At 35.1% G+C, this 14,142-nt stretch overlaps 1 protein-coding gene across 2 annotated transcripts in view; it reads left to right on the top strand.

The window, feature by feature from the left end:
* The window catches only part of LOC111142981 (tripartite motif containing 33), a 115,298-nt gene extending 103,528 nt beyond the window's left edge, over window positions 1-11,770 (top strand). Inside the window, exons 15-20 of one of the 2 annotated variants that reach the window (XM_022496352.1) lie at window positions 262-611; window positions 2,355-2,478; window positions 4,351-4,425; window positions 6,092-6,244; window positions 7,653-7,703; window positions 7,783-11,770. In XM_022496352.1, coding sequence (XP_022352060.1) covers window positions 262-611; window positions 2,355-2,478; window positions 4,351-4,425; window positions 6,092-6,244; window positions 7,653-7,703; window positions 7,783-7,995 — 966 coding nt within the window. In that variant the 3' untranslated portion in view covers window positions 7,996-11,770. The remainder of the gene's footprint in view (window positions 1-261; window positions 612-2,354; window positions 2,479-4,350; window positions 4,426-6,091; window positions 6,245-7,652; window positions 7,704-7,782) is intronic. The other variant, XM_022496353.1, reaches the window with a different exon arrangement.
* Window positions 11,771-14,142: the final 2,372 nt, after the last annotated feature.

Here is a 14,142-nt window from a genome sequence, read left to right as displayed (position 1 = left end):
TCACTTTACAATCAGTGTGTTTAACAGTTTGATTAATTTTCTTATTATCCAAATGAACCAATATTAGAGTGCGCTATAAAATCATAAATTAACATGCCTAATAATTTTGGGTTTATTTTCTTTCCTTTCTGTCACTAATGTCATTTCCAAATTAATTTTAAGTTATGTATATGTGTATTGACATAATTCTTAAGTTACATGCACACTGCATACACTAAGGATTAAATGATTGTTTAAGAATTTGTCCTCGTTTTGTTTTAGTTGAGCAGTCCTGAGAGTAGCTTGACACCACCTCTTTCAACCAACCTGCATCTAGAGAGTGAGTTGGATGCATTAGCGAGCCTGGAAAACCATGTGAAAACTGAACCTGCAGATACAAATGAAAGCTGCAAACAGTCAGGGCTCAGCAGCCTTGTTAATGGAAAGTCCCCGATTCGAAGCCTCATACACAGGTCATCAAGGATTGGAGGAGATGGCAGTAGCAAAGATGATGATCCAAATGAAGACTGGTGTGCTGTCTGCCAAAATGGAGGGGATCTCTTGTGCTGTGAAAAATGTCCAAAGGTCTTTCATCTAACTTGTCATGTTCCAACACTTCTTAGCTTTCCAAGGTACCAGTGAAATAGTTGATTTTTTTGTTCTTGTTTATTTTTATAGGCTAAAATATAAACAAAGTTGTCCCTGCAGATGGCCTTCCTAACCAATGCATACTGTTTCTGTAAAACAGGGAGCCTGTTATTCCTTTGATAGTACCTTCTAGAGAAACTGATAGCTGAATGGTGAAATGTCCAAGATTTAAGTAGTGTATGAATGATAAAAAGTAGACTGTTTCCTGGCCTTCAGTTTATACTTAGTATAAGCAAAGTAGCTAAAACTCTAAATTATGAGAGAGGTCTGGGGTATTGGAGAAGATAGTCAATTTCCTATTGAAACTGAATTTTTTTATCTATTGCCATCAATCTTAATAGGGTCTACAATAATTTCACTTAAGAATACTATTCGGTGGGAGGCAGCTCTGTTGTTTCTCACCTAGAACCTATTATTCTGAAGTTTGAAAGCTCTTGAAAGGCATTTTAAAGGAAAAAGTACTTTGTAAAAAAGCTTTTCACAGCTTGAATATTTTTAGGTATTGCTTCCTCTTGACCCCTGGAAGCAGTTAACTGGTAGTGCCAGCCTGGGGCACTGTGTGCACATTTCTCATTTAATAAGTTGTGTTCACACCATTTTGTCTCCAGTTGATTTCGTAGACCAGTTTCCCTCTTCCCAAACCCTTACCCCCAAATAACCCTTTTAAGTGACAATAAAGAGTGTTCTTGGGAAAGCCCAACTTTTTTCTGACTGTAGATAAAACATTCACATTTCCTCTCAGATTCCTGAGAAGCAGTGATTTTAGTTGAGTAAATGCTACCCATTTTGAATAATTTAACCTTTTGGATTAGAAAAATACTGGCTATATAAACAGTGCCAGAATATTTTTCTGAAGAATCATAACTCTTACCTAGGTCTTAAGAGAGGTACAGTCATTTGCCAGAGATGTAACAAGGGCCTTCTTTTATTTTACTCTTTTATAGAAAAAAGCATTGACATTTTAATGTTGTAATTAAGGTTTTTCATATTTTTCTTCCCTTTGGGTAGTAACATCTGCTGGAATGTTAGAATTTTGCCACTGAATGCTTCCTCTCAAAGGCTGATACTTTGGAAGGAATTGGAACTATTGGAAAAGACTAGGATGGTCTCAAGACTTAGAGTTTCTTTATGGTGGGGGAGAGAAGGGAAGAATTACTGGGAATGAACCATTTTAGAATTTATGGTTTGATGGAAATCCTGATGTAAACAAACTATAGACTGAGCAAATTTAAAAGGTAAGGGGTATATGTACATGTGTTTGTACTTATGGAGATGTGTATTCCTGGCTTTTGACTGGTCATGAAGAAGAATTGTTTTATTTTTGGCATATTTAATACATGCCATACCAGTATGAGATACCTGAGGAGTTCTATAACCCGTACTCTTTACTTTTTTGTGAGTGTGGGGTTATTGTGAGATAGTAATGGGGTTGACAGTGTCTTATGCTGTAAGTACTAACCCTCAACTTGGTGTTATGAAGAGATTGCTTTTGAAATGCAGGGCTACAGTTTTATAAAGCGTTCTAGAAAGTAATTAATTGAAGACTGGGAAAAGTTTTGGGAAGCTTTTATCAGACAGCTTTGAGATTTGACAAGAATGGAGCCTTTCTTCCCCTCAAAAACCGTGGAAGGAAAGAAAAAAACTGGAGACTTACTTCCAAAGAACTAGATTCTCTAGCATGGGTTTTGCTATAGTTACAGGGACTAATTGCCTGTTTCTCTCTTTAGTGGGGACTGGATATGCACATTTTGCAGAGATATTGGGAAACCAGAAGTTGAATATGATTGTGATAATTTGCAACATAGTAAGAAGGGGAAAACTGCACAAGGGTTAAGCCCCGTGGACCAAAGGGTAAGTGTCATATAAGTGGGATTTATTATTAGGGATTCTGTAGTTGTCTGGCTATACACTGGAGACTTTACATCCAGCTTCCCCGTACTTAACATGTCCCAACCAAAAGCAAGATTTCAAAAAAACATAAATAATAAACAAGCAAATAACAATGTGAAAACTGCACTCTTCTCTGGTATTTCCCATCATTAAATGGTACCACCATTTATTTCTGTTGCACAAGCCAGAAATCTGGTGAAAGTTCAGGAATGACCATAATACAATTTTCTTACTTGTCCTCACCATAACCTTCTGAGGTAGCCATCATGGTGGTTCATCTGCACTGTCATAATAAACTTCACTCAGACTCCCTGAGTTTACTCTTGACTCTTTATACTGTAGTTTTCTGTACTGTATGTAGTAGTCTTTTTTTTTTTTTTTTTTTTTTGGGTAAGATTTTAGAGAGCACAATGGGGGGAGGGGCAGAAGAAGAAGGGGAGAGAGAATCTGAAGCAGACTCCATGCAGAGCCCAACCCAGAGCTTGCTCCCACAACCCTGAGACCACGACCTCAGCCAAAATCAAGAGTGGGACACCCATCTGACTGAGCCACCCAGGCGCTCCCACATAGTATTTAAAAAAAAAAAATACAAACAAGTCTGTCACTTCCTGTAATAGCTTCCTGTCATTAAAAATGAAATCCAGAATCCTTTCCTCATTTCACTCAGATTTCTGCTGATGTGGTCTATAGTCTCTTCTCCAAAAACAAAATCTCTCTGGTCATTACAGTTACGTTTGGCTCTGATCTGGTGTGTGTACTCGCAGAATCCCCCTCTAACATCTGTTTAGTGTGTACTGACTTGTATTAAAAGAAGTTTAAGCAAATGAAAACTACAAATGTAAATGCATTTCAGTTTACTTTTGACCGTATAAAAAATTCTGGAATTGTATTGAGAAGACATAGTTTGTATTTAATTTTAGACCTGCATGGCGTCATTTCAGGAAAAGAAAGAATAATATGTGTCCTTCTTGCATCAGAAAATAGCAAAAGCAGTAATTTAAAGATTACTATAGATAACGAGGTTATCCTGGGGTGCCTGGGTGGCTCACTCGTTAAGCATCTGCCTTCAGCTCAGGTCATGATTTCAGGGTCCTGGAATCAAGACCTGCATCAGGCTCTCTGCTCAGCTTGAGACCTGCTTCTCCCTCTCCCATTCCTCCTGCTTGTGTTCCCTCTCTCATTGTTTCTATGTCAAATAGGTAAATAAAATCTTTAAAAAAAAAAAAAAAAAGGTTACTAGCTAATCCTAATTACTAGGTTTTAGAGGATTACCTAGTAATCTATGAATTTTTACGCAGAATGCTATGTTGCTTTTATGACTCCTTTCGGTCTCTGTAAATAGTCAGTAGTAGATAAATTACCTTAGTCATCGTCAAAGAATAAAAGCCGCCCTCTATTTTCAATAAATTCTCTAAAAGTAGAACAGAAGGTAGTCTCAAAACTAAATGGGAGGGGTGCCTGGGTGACTCAGTGGGTTAAAGCCTCTACCTTCGGCTCAGGTCATGATCCCAGAATCCTGGGATCAAGCCCCATATCAGGCTCTCTGCTCAGCAAGGAGCCTGCTTCCCTTCCTCTCTCTCTGCCTGCCTCTCTGCCTACTTGTGATCTCTCTCTGTCAAATAAATAAATAAAAATAAAAATAAAAAAAAACTAAATGGAAAGCAAGGGAAACAAGATGGTTTTCTTTGGGTATGTGTATTTAGATAAGTCAGTATATAGGAGGCATATGTTGAGTTTGTTGTAATAAGGCTTTGTAGTGATAAAGTTCTCTTAAGAATATCTTATTAGGGGAATAAACATTTCACGTGTTTTCCTTTCTTTGTTTTGGTCCAGAAATGTGAACGACTTCTGCTTTACCTCTATTGCCATGAATTAAGTATTGAATTCCAGGAGCCGGTTCCTGCTTCGGTGAGTTGTTCACTTTATGACCTCTCTAGTGAAGAAGGTTGGTATAAGACTTGAGAATATTGGCTCTGGTCTTAAGGCTTCTCATCTCAGTCTTCTTGAATAATCTCAGCCTCTCCAAGGTTCAAGTTTCCTTCTCTAATGCTATTTCTTACCCCATTTTGGATATTCCAAGAACACATAGGATACCTTTATAGAATATTTTACCATAATACCTGCTGTAATTATCAGTACCTGATAATGTTGTAAGTATTTATTAATCCAAAATTTTATTAGGGCTCTTATGGATGTGTGATTCACTTGTCAAAAATTGCATTTTGTTTTTTAAAGGTTTTGTTGCTGTCATGAAAAACTAATGAATTTAACTTCTGTGTTCTCTTTCACTTTTAAAATGGACATAAGGGATATAGGTGTAATGGAAAGAATCTTGGACTGAGAGTCAGAATACTTAACTTCTCCTAGTTCTGCCATTAACTAGCCTTAAAACTTTGGGCAAATTTCTTAATTTTCTGCCTTTACCTTTTTAAACATACAGTGGGAGTACTGGACTGAGATATTTCTAAAATTCCAGTTCTATGATTCTAGGCTCTGTACCTTGGGGAGAAAACAATCTCTATGTAAGTATTAATTTGAATAAAAATGTAAAATTGAAGCTTTCACACTGGCTCTTATCTTATGAAGATAAGCCCTCTTTACGAACAGTCAAGATTAAGAAAGGACTGGAAATTTTGCAAGTCAGTGCTCTTTGTTTCTCTTAAAGGAGACTTTTGTTAGGAATAAAAGCTCTTAAGTCCCATAGGAAAAGGAGTATCATGGGTGCTCAGGCTTCATAAATGGAATGAGAATATGCTATATACATTTGCTCACCATCATTTTGTTGAATTAAGACATTGTTGAATGCCAGGCCTGTAAATATTAAATAGTAGACTTGTTTACTGGGTAGGCTCAGAAATGAATTTTAAAGCACAAAAGCCCTAGACACAGGAATATGTTTTGTACAAATAATAACCATCTGATACTAGGAAGTTTGTCTTTAAGTATAGGGATTTTACAGTGGAAAATAACTTTTGAATATTTGTTTTTGTGAACTGTTTAAATAGCTTCTCCAAGTTCAATTGTTTCTCAAGAATACAACTTTTTGGCTAAAAGTTGGGGCCAGAACTCTCTCTGGCATGATCATTAAAGGGTTAATAAAATTTTTTCTTGTGTTACTTATCCTCTTTCTCCCTCTGTTGTTTTATGTCTAGAGTTCTTTGTGGTATAAAGTTATAGCCTCTAAAAGACAACATTCTAAGGATAATAATAAATTTTGTTTTTATATTTTCTTTTCTTTAAAAAAAAAAAAACCTCTTCAGATGTCATAATATTCTGATGAGCCAGGTGTGTCCTTAACACTAATGTTGGCTAGCCTTGCTGATTGCGTTCTTTCCAAATCTCCTTATCACAGATAGACCTTTGAGGCCTTCATAACCATTAAGACTGCCACAGATTCTGAATATGATTTGGTTTCTATGATATATGATTGGGGCATAAGATTTAAAATACCTTCACTATACCTAAAATTTGCAAGTAGCTGGCTCAGTAATTAATATATGCTGTACATTTTCAAATAAAATAGTTTGGCATTTTTGGAGAATCCTTAGCTATTCTTATTTATTTGTTTCTTTAGATACCAAACTACTATAAAATTATAAAGAAACCAATGGATTTATCCACCGTGAAAAAGAAGCTTCAGAAAAAACATTCCCAACACTACCAAGTCCCAGATGACTTTGTGGCTGATGTCCGTTTGATCTTCAAGAACTGTGAAAGGTTTAATGAAGTATGTTAGCTTCCAAACTATAAAGTCTTGGATTATTAGTTTTTGGTTTTTGCTTGTTTATTTTTTTATTGTATTTTTCCTGCTAAGAGATTTTTCTAATTTGATTGAAAATTCTTTTTCTCCTGCAGTTGTGTCAAAAGTAAAATTTGATTGCATCCACAGCTCTAATGAAGAAAGTTTACTGTGTATAATTGGAAGTATATTGGATATGCCTTTTTGAAGTTGAGGGTTGACATATACAAGTATAGAGAGTAGGCTGTAGTTAAATATTTGGAAAATGATTATTAAGTAGTCTATATTTGGGGTTCATTTAGGAAAGGCACTTGTACTGGTTTTATTATTAATGTAGGTTAATAATGTTAACCTATTAAATGCAGAACCCTGAAATCATAAACTAATTTCTGGTGGCTCATCTTGAATAGTAGCCCAGAGTATATATATAATGTTGAGTTTTCTAATCTCAGCAATATGACTTTTATTAACTTCGGTTGTGCATTTTTTTTTTTTTGAGGATAAGGATGGGCTCTCCTTGAGGAAAAATATACTATATGACTCACTTCTTCAAGGAAATTGTTTTGTTTTCTTTGAGAAAAGGCAAGTCTCTTACTGTTAGAGAAGATTTTCATTATTCTATGAGAAGAAAATGGAATTAGATAAGAATCTACAAAATCTTTAGAAACCTCAGTAGTAAAATATCTTTATTACTGGTGAAATTTGGTGCCATATGACTCTTACTAAAAGGACATCAAATCATTTAACATACTCATAGCTACCTCTGGAAGCATCTAGATGACCTTTTTAATATTTGGAAAAAAAAATCCTTAAGGTTAAAAGTATAGTGTAGCAGTATACCACAGAAAGTATAGTAAAACCTTACTCACTTGAACTTAAAATTGATATAGTTCCACTTTTTGTCTTACTTTCTAATCCAGTTAGATTATTTTCAAATAAATGTGCTTTTATGAATTGTAGCTAACATCTGCAAGGAAGAAGACACATTTTATCTGCTTTAGCAATGATTAAATAATTTATGGTTAACAAATTGCCATACAGATAGAATTCTAAGTGGTTTGTTGATGGTTTGGCAGTTTTTAAAAAGCAACATTTCTTATATGATTAGTTTTTTTGTCTTCGTGAGATTGATGTATTCAGTCAACCGCCATTTCCGATGACTTTACTAATTCAGAATTTGAAAGCATTCTTGAGGTTTCACAGTAGGTTTAGTAACAGAATTTTGTAAAGAAAGTGGTTCCATGTTCTGTAGAATTTGAGAAAGCACTTAATCTGGTTATAGCAATTTGTTCCCCCTAGTATGGCTGACTTTTCGTCGCCAATCCTATGCAGTTTCATAACTTTAGAAAGGATTATAATTTCCCTTTTTTTTTTTTGACTCTGGTATCCTTTTTAGATGATGAAAGTTGTTCAAGTTTATGCAGAAACACAAGAGATTAATTTGAAGGTAAGCTTTTCAGACCATGCAAACTTGGTGAAGGAATATGCAATACCAACAGGTGAATATTCCTATCTTTTGCTTGCAGGCTGATTCAGAAGTAGCTCAGGCAGGGAAAGCAGTTGCATTGTACTTTGAAGATAAACTCACAGAGATCTACTCAGACAGGACCTTCGCACCTTTGCCAGAGTTTGAGCAGGAAGAGGATGATGGTGAGGTAACTGAGGACTCTGATGAAGACTTTATACAGCCCCGCAGGAAACGCCTAAAGTCAGATGAGAGACCAGTACATATAAAGTAAAATGACATGAACTTAAATAATTGTTTAAAAAAAAAAAAGAGAGAGAGAAAAGAAAACCTTTTATTTAAGTGTTGCTGGAATATCCTGCCTACAGTGGGCACCTCCTTGAAGAAGCTGATAGCTTTTACACAGTATTAGATTGAAGTAATGGACAGAAGTCACTTCTTGTCAAGAAAGGGGGAGAGAACTCTGTTTGCAACTTTAAAAGTAAAAACAAAAAGCAAAAGTGAAATGATGTGAAGATTTCTGTAACTAAAGAGGATGGTTCTTTAGAATGGCAGTTGTTGGTGATCATGTGGTATTGATTGGTGCAGGATGCTGGGATGCTGGGCGTACAGGTACATACTTGAGGGTCATGTCGCTTGATAAATTATTTCTTTGGACAAGAGTGCACAGATACTAAAAACAACTTTCACGTCTCCCCTTCCACACACATACATACTGGTTTGTTTTCTAGCTAAAATCAGAGTTGCTCAGATTCCACTTTGATGTCAGTGCAGATGTGCATTGAATCATGCCATGACATTTTTTCTCACTTTGATGCTGTTGGGCCTTAGTTTTTATATTGGTTTAAAGAACTCAACAGTAGTTTTATTTTCTGTTTATACCTAGAGTCTAGGAAATATCAGTGATCATCATTTAATCACTTTTAATGGTCTGCTGAAATAAATACGGTAACTTTTCAGCAGCAGATCTTATAGTAGTAATTTCCAGGAAAACACTTCCACACAATTGCACTTCCCAGTCAGACCATCTGATCATACAGTTACTCCCATCAAAGGCAGAATGTTTGTTTTAAAATTAATCTAGTTTTCTGTACATTTGAATTTGATTGAGAAGGTGACAACTGGCTCTTATCCAGTCTTCCTTCATATCAGTTTTCTGATAGACCACTATTGGCAAACAGTAATCTGTCAACTACCAAATGTGTAAAATTTTCTGTATTTCACTTTGTCTTATTTGTAAATAGTGAACTAAAACTTCTGGCAGATCAGCAACATTTGCTGAGCCTGTTTTTTAAGCTAATGTGTATTCTTACTAATGTTCCTATCAAGAATGGATTTGTAATATATGCTGTCTATTTCTAATGTTCACATTCATATTTTGAGGTTCTATCTTATTTTAATAGAGAACAGACTTCTCAGAAAATCTTCAGAAGCAGCTTATTATTAAATATCAAACTATTGAAATAAACCCGGTGGGGTTAGATTACTCATCTGTCCACCAAGTGGGACATTTGCATGGACTGGGGGCTTAATGGACTTAGAAGAGGCCTGTAAGTAAATCCTGAAAATGAGCCAATCCCCACTTGAATGGTTACTGGAGTAAACCCACCTTTACTACCCTGAGTTCAGCCCCTGAGGCAGATAAACCACCTTGGCTTGGTTTCATTTTTCTTCTCTTCATTTGTGATGCTCAGATCCAAGATGTGTGTTCTAGACTGTGTACAGGCTTCTCTTTTGTTGGATTAAAAAATTTAGTCCTACTTTTGTATGGACACCTTAGAATAAAAGTGACCAAAATAGAAGACTTGCCATTAGATATTTTTCAGACGTCAGCAGATTTGTGGCAAATCATTTGCCTTTTTAAAACTTCGGCTTCTGCAGTTCAGACAGTAGACTACTCAGTAAAAATTATTTGGCATAATTGTCTGAGGTAAATATTTTTTAGTGCATATTGAATCAAATAAAGTGCTCTAAAGAAATTATTATACAAATTCCTTTGGGTTGTTTTTCTTTTCTTAACAAGCGTGGGGGGTAAACATGAATATTAATCAGGCCTTCTGATGGTGTATGTAAGTGGTGTTGATTTTATTACTGCTGTTGACTTCATTCTGTGACTTTCTTTTAGCTTCTCTTTCAGTTTTGTTATAAGTTCAGCTTTAAAACTTACATCGAACTGTTTTATCATTTTACTCACATTTCAGATACCTAAGAAGAGTTTTCTTAAAAGAGGGAGAGAATCGTTTTAAAATGCTTTATTTATGTGCATTTCCCTCTTTCCTACAACATTTATGATTTGAGTTTATCAGGCATATCTAGGGCACATTTGGGATGGTGAAGAGTAGCAGTATATCTTCCTTTTGTCAAGCCATTGATTTCTAATATTTTACACTTGTTCTTCAGTTGAGTCCTTTTCATGATTCTTAGTTAAGTCTTTTATGTAGGTTCTACCAATGGGGGAGAAACTAAATTTTAAGTAAATATTTATTTCTTGATATTTGGGGCCTTAAAAAATAATGTGTTCCCTTAAAGATATTTCTATGTTAGGTGAATTTTTTTTTTTTCTTTTAAGATTGGTTTTTGAAAAGCCACTTTACTGTCAACATTTAATAGACTCCGTTTCTGTTAACAGAAGAACAATTCATACTACTGAGGATTTACTATTAAGTAAATAGCTATCAACAAACTACCCTTAAATGCAAGTTTAGATTTCATGGAAGCTTTTTTCTTGTACACTGATCCGTGTGTTCCTAAGCTGATTTGTTCAGCCACTATCTGATATAACCATTAGAAAAAGTATAAAAGCTTAAATTGATATTCAGATGTCTTCATGTTTTTTTATTAATTTATATTTCAAAAAAACACAAACATTTAACATCAATTTCTAAAGGCAGTTTAATACTCTTCTTTATTAAAAGACAGTATTTTAGACTCGGAGATGTTAAATGTTAACTTAAAAACTCGGAAAACTTTGCAATACTTCATTTCCGATCTCCCATCAGAACACTAAAAGCAAAGTGTTCCTCAGTCTGTTCTGGTGGCCTAAATTTTTTTTTTTTTTTTTTTTTTTTAAGCACTTGGCTCAGCTAATTCACTGAGTAAAGGAATTGTTTTGCAAGGTGAAGCATGTACGTGTCCCAAAGTATGGTTAGATTGTAGGTCATGATCTATATAGAAACATCGAATCATTACCACAGAGATAATAAGGCATTGGATCTCTTGTTGAAATTATTCTTTTTGGAATCAACGAGGTACTTTCTGACTTCTATGTCTTATATAAAGGAATTTTAAATAATATTAAAGTCAGTTAATTCTCACTTTTTGTTGTAACAATTTTTGAGGTTTTTAGTTAATCCAAAGAAATAATGTTTTTAAGTAGAAGCAAGAGGTTTATAATGAGCAAATTGTTGGTTTTACCAGTTACCTCAGCAGGTATCCTGCCCATGTAATTATTAGTGATGAGTGTTAATAAGCCAGTAGATTTAGGTCTTCTGACTGTGCCCTCGGATTTTGGCCTACCACATGTTATTCAGCAATCTCTTAGTATCCAAATTGGGAATAGATGCTGTGGCCCCCCTCTCCCTTGGCCTTTTAAGTCCCTTAGCCATTCCCACTCACAACACAGGATGTATAAAGATCTCGTTTCTTGTTGAAGTCAACACTGCTTATTTGCATACTCAGCATTGGACCGGTGAGTAGTTTTATAAAATCCACCCACCCTAACTCCCTTAATTAAAACAATCAGATTCTTAATTCATACCATCTGTATTAATAATCTGCTGAAGATGATCCAAGGTTTTCAAGGTGTATCAGTTTGATCTTGAATTGAACCTGGATGCTTTCTTTTATTTTTCTGACAGTTCTCTCCTCCTCAATAAAGCAATAACACTGCTTTAAGTCTGTTGCCTAATAGGCACGTCATAGTCCTCTCCCAGATGGTGATTTTATAGGAAAGTTTGTATGCATATCACCCAGTCTATCTTTTAAAAAATAAGAAATTTAAATGTATGCTGGAGCTTATGACAATATATTGTGGCATTTTATTTTAAAAATTGGGGAAAGTTGCATATTTTTTTAAAAGTAGGTATTTGAGTAAAAAAAAATTGAAGGTACTTTTTTAAGAAAAAAAATTTATATGCCACAGTTTACATAGACATTTCAGATTTCAACATGTACTCTTGGATATGATGGTTTCTTTACTTGGCCAAAATGCATGTAAAACATATCTTCCATCTTAGTTCCTTGTGTTTGCCTTCGTGGTCTTTTATATATTTTTTATTGTATCTGAGAAAATTATCTTCAAAAATAGGTCAATTTGGACATATTTGTCATAATCATACTACAAAATGTACAAAAATAAGTTTAGCCCTTTTCTAGCAAGTAATCTGTAAAAAATGCTCTTCTTTAGAATTCACCAAATTTGTATGTGGGAAGGCACTCAAATGATTTTGTAGGTGCCACTGCAATATTCCCTTTCAGGTGTGGCCTAAATTTCAGTCTTAAGAAGGAAGTGCTTGTCTGCTCCTGGTCTGAAAAATGTAGGCATTTACTATGTTTTAAATCACAGTGAAACATGTATATAAGCCTATAAAAACGGTATGTGCAATCTGAAAGCCTGTTATTTTCTATGTAGACATACACACGAAAGGGTTAAATTCACAGCCTTACTAGTTCCTTGCTTCCAGTATTTCAACTGGTCTCCTCCCCTCATTATTATTATTATTATTATTATTATTATTATTACTACTACTACTACAACTATTATTTTTGCACATAATTAACTACCCTTCAATATGATTCTTAAAGAAAAAGTGCTGTTTCTGTGGTATTGTATTCTCTAAATAATCATATTTAATTTTTTAAAACAAGGTTGCAGTTTCTAATTGTTCCGTTCCTGTGTTTTTTGCTGGTGTGTATTAAAAGCAAGATTTTCTTTTTCATGGTTATTTAATACATTAGCTGCCTGTAAATATTTCTTGTTATAATGCTCTGGAATGTGTTGTAGAAGTTGTATTAGATTAGTTTAAAGCCTTGTTTGAAAGCCACATTGTTTTGGTTATTTCTATTAAATTAGAAAATTGAAAAAGTTTGCAGATGAATTCCTTTTTTCTTCCTCTTTGAGTTGAGATGTAATCATTTTAAGTTTATTTGAAAAATGTATACTGTGTGTCAGGCACTAGAGATACAGAAGTGTCCCTGCCTTCACAAGTGTTGTTTAGACTGTATGAGAACAATGCGTGTTACAATAGGGATCAACACAGAATACAGTAGGAAAATACAGGAAAGGCTCTAACACCTAACTTCATTGGTCATGGAAGTGATCTCTTTCACTTAAAAAAATATGATAGGGCGCCTGGGTGGCTCAGTGGGTTAAGCCTCTGCCTTTGGCTCAGGTCATGATCTCGGGGTCCTGGGATTGAGCCCCACATCAGGCTCTCTGCTCTGCAGGGAGCCTGCTTCCCTTTCTCTCTCTCTGCCTGCCTCCCTGCCTACTTGTGATCTCTGTCACATAAATAAATAAAATCTTTAAAAAAAATACGGTAACAGGGAACCAGGCAAGGAATGAAGAGAGAATAAAATATAGAAAAGTCTGAAAATGAAAGGGAACGTATATATTTATATTCTGGGACCTGAGAACTTCAGTTTGGAGTAGAGTGTAAGCTGGAGCAGTAAACTATTAAGCTGGAGAACTGAGCCAGGGTCCTTTTTAAGCAGTGCCTTGAAAGTCATGTTAAAGGGTTTGGGGCTTTTACTGATGGTAACAAGGAGCCCCTGAAGAATTTTAAGAGTTCTTAAAGAATTCTCTAAGAACAGGGTTTGGAGAGCTGATACAATCAGACTTGTCTTTTTGAAAGTTTATTTTAAACTGTGAAGAATGGATTATGGAGAATATTAGAAGTGGAGAGAGAGTTGTAGGCTGTGAGTAATCCAGAATTGCCCTAAACTAGCTATCTGGCAGTGGAGATGGAAACTGGCAGTCAAATTTTAGAGAGATTTAGAAAGTAAAACAGACCAATACTGGTGGCCAGGTGGTCCTTACCTTAGGCTTTTATTATATGATATCTATTAACATCATAGTGGGAGAAAGGAATAGATTATGAGTGGAGGGAATGAGTTCAGTTTGGGGGGTATGTTGAGTTTAAGGTATCCATGGAAAATTAAGGTGTGGGTGTCCATGTTTCTGGTGCTTATTACAAATAACTGGGCTGTAGACAGAGCCTCTAAGATCCATCGAGAATCCTGTATTATTTGTCACCAAAAATGGCTAGTTCATGATGGGCATTCAGCAAACACCTGTCAGAAGTTCAGCCATTAGTATAATGTTGTTAACTAAAACAATGTAGGGTATGATATTGCCTAGGAAAGTTTTATAATGGTAAGAGTAGGATACTTATGATAGTAGAAGAAACATTTAAGGAGTGTG

This window comes from Enhydra lutris, unplaced genomic scaffold (assembly GCF_002288905.1).
Source record: "Enhydra lutris kenyoni isolate GAN:26980312 unplaced genomic scaffold, ASM228890v2 scaffoldscaffold9, whole genome shotgun sequence".
Lineage (NCBI taxonomy): Eukaryota > Metazoa > Chordata > Mammalia > Carnivora > Mustelidae > Enhydra > Enhydra lutris.
The sequence above is the reverse complement of the archived record's forward strand: the minus strand, read 5'-3'. Positions and strand labels throughout refer to the sequence as shown.